The 860-nt window shown below is 52.2% G+C and overlaps 1 protein-coding gene across 1 annotated transcript; it reads left to right on the plus strand.

Moving 5' to 3' along the window:
- Positions 1 to 225: 225 nt before the first annotated feature.
- On the plus strand, positions 226 to 684 carry T265_16120 (hypothetical protein; the record flags this gene model as incomplete). The annotated part of the gene is made up of 1 exon (XM_009179639.1): positions 226 to 684. A coding segment is annotated over one exon (381 nt), but the record flags the coding sequence as incomplete, so codon positions are not given.
- Between the last annotated feature and the right edge of the window lie 176 nt (positions 685 to 860).

Genomic DNA, 860 nt, shown 5'->3' on the forward strand with positions numbered 1-860 from the left:
GTGTGAAGCTGTGCCAGTGAAGCAGCAAGGTACCCGTACGATTGCGTTGGTGATAATCTCCGAATGAGTACCACGCTACGGAGTACCAGTCATTCTACACTCGGATCAGGGCCCAGCCTTTGAGAGTTATTTACTGCGGGAAACGTGTGCACTTCTGGAGATCCATAAAACAAGGACAACTCCGTACCACCCTGAAGGGAACGGTCTGGTGGAACGCACCAACAGGACCATAAAGAATATACTAACTACCCTTGTGGACCGCTATGAAGAGGAACGGTGGGACGAACACATCCCCCTGTGCATGCTGGCTTATCGTGCGGCTGTACACGAATCGACAGGCTATGCACCGGCATTTCTACAACTCGGCCGCAACCTTCGACTACCTTCTGACGCAGACACGCCCGTGGCCCCGGCAGACCTAGTTGGCAGTAACGAGTACGTCCGATCGCTCCGCGAACGTCTGTTCGCCGCACTGCAAACCGCTCACGAAAGTATTGGACATACTCAGCAGCACCAAACGACTGTATATGACCGCAGATCAAACGGACCCGTGTATGAAGTGGGTGACCATGTGTTCTTACATCGCCCGAAAGCACCCCCGGGTGCACCCGCAAAATTCCACCAGACGTGGCAGGGCACTTATGTTATTATTATGAAGAGACCAAACAATACATGTCATCCGTAACCCGTCTCACCCACATACGGATGTGGAATGTGTACATTACAACCAGTTAAAACCATTCCATCAACCTCGTAATGAAGCCCAGCCGTCAACGTTCCACTACCTGCCACCCGTCAGCCATACGGTTGAGGTAACTACTTCTGACACAAACACGCCGCTGGCTATTCGCACAATGAGA

Source organism: Opisthorchis viverrini, assembly GCF_000715545.1.
Source record: "Opisthorchis viverrini unplaced genomic scaffold opera_v5_4924, whole genome shotgun sequence".
Taxonomy (NCBI): domain Eukaryota; kingdom Metazoa; phylum Platyhelminthes; class Trematoda; order Opisthorchiida; family Opisthorchiidae; genus Opisthorchis; species Opisthorchis viverrini.